This window comes from Triticum aestivum, chromosome 5A (assembly GCF_018294505.1).
Source record: "Triticum aestivum cultivar Chinese Spring chromosome 5A, IWGSC CS RefSeq v2.1, whole genome shotgun sequence".
Taxonomy (NCBI): Eukaryota; Viridiplantae; Streptophyta; class Magnoliopsida; order Poales; family Poaceae; genus Triticum; species Triticum aestivum.
In genome coordinates, this window is record NC_057806.1 from 491,671,565 (window position 1) to 491,672,951 (window position 1,387).

At 43.4% G+C, this 1,387-nt stretch overlaps 1 protein-coding gene across 1 annotated transcript; it reads left to right on the forward strand.

Annotated features, from left to right (window-relative positions):
• Window positions 1-709: 709 nt before the first annotated feature.
• On the forward strand, window positions 710-1,168 carry LOC123107322 (subtilisin-chymotrypsin inhibitor-2B). The gene has a single exon (XM_044529306.1). It carries the CDS (start codon window positions 757-759, stop codon window positions 1,048-1,050), a length of 294 nt encoding a protein of 97 aa, XP_044385241.1. The 5' UTR covers window positions 710-756; the 3' UTR covers window positions 1,051-1,168.
• The last annotated feature ends 219 nt before the right edge of the window (window positions 1,169-1,387 follow it).

Here is a 1,387-nt window from a genome sequence, read left to right on the forward strand (position 1 = left end):
ATACATTCGATTTCATAAAAGTGAAAACATTTTATATTTGTGAACGGAGGGAGTGCGTATGCCGTTCTGGTCAATGGTCATATACTCATATGCGGGGAAAGTATTAGGTGATACACACCTTAAATGCTCCCATGATACCAACTTTGAGACGACGCATTTAAATGTTTCAAAATTTTCTGAATTTTTTGTTAATGTTCACAAAGTATGTGACTAGAACCCCTAAAAAGTCAGATCCAAATTCAAAATACACATTAAGAAACAAAAAAGACAAACCTAGAATGAAAAGTGTGAAAAAAATCAAAAGCATAATTGACACTGTTCACATCCGGATTTCTCTTTTTTGTTTCTCAAGGTTCATTTTGATTTTTATCCTGAAATTTTCAGCGGTTGTAGATACATTTCCTGTGAACATTCACATTTTTTCAGAATTTTTTGAAACATCTAAAATTGACTCTTTTTTTTGAAATGGTAGCATGGGAGCACGTGAGTCTTGATATCACTGGATATTCTCCCATCATATGCGTGCTAGACAGCATTAATTTGGGCCAGCTGGTCAACGACTCGATGGGCGGGACAGATACTTAATTTCACATCATCGAATCGTCAACTGATCCAGCTCGCTCAGTTATTAGTACTGGCATCGCATACTAGTAGTGTATAAATAGGAGTAGTGTTGTTCGGGGATCGATCACATAGCTAACTATCACATATAGCACGTTGATTGGGCAAACACATCACACAAGAAAGTATTACTCCATGGGAGCTCAAAAGGGTCCTGCTGGGGTTAGTGTGATCATGGTGAGTCTGATCATAGTGATCATGTCCACTGCGGCTATGAGCTGCTCGAAGAAGGCGGCCACCGACGAGAAGACGTCCTGGCCGGAGGTGGTAGGGTTGAGCGTGGAGAAGGCCAAGGAGATCATCCTCAAGGACAAGCCCGACGCCGACATCGTCGTCCTCCCCGTTGGCTCGCCGGTCACCAAGGACTACAGGTCCCAGCGCGTCCGCATCTTCGTTGACATCGTCGCCGAGACCCCCCACACTGGCTAGCTAAGCTACCTGCCTAAACATAAGTATTTATTTTTGTCAAGGGTATACATGGACGAATAATTTCATATACGCCCGCCGCATATGGATCAATGCATGGATGTCACGGGTTTGTGTGCTAGCTCTTGGATCCTTGATATTGCATCTATTTCTTTATGAGTTTTTTTTCCTATTGGTTGGACGGAGTTGGATTATCTTCTGGCCACCCTTGGTGTCGGCTTCTCCAGGATGTCGGTCTATGTTGAGGACTTTTCAGGAACTTCTTGTATAAACTTCTGGGTTTCAGTGAGGCGGTGGCGATGCTCAAAGCACCAACGACCGACATGTCACAACACCGCTC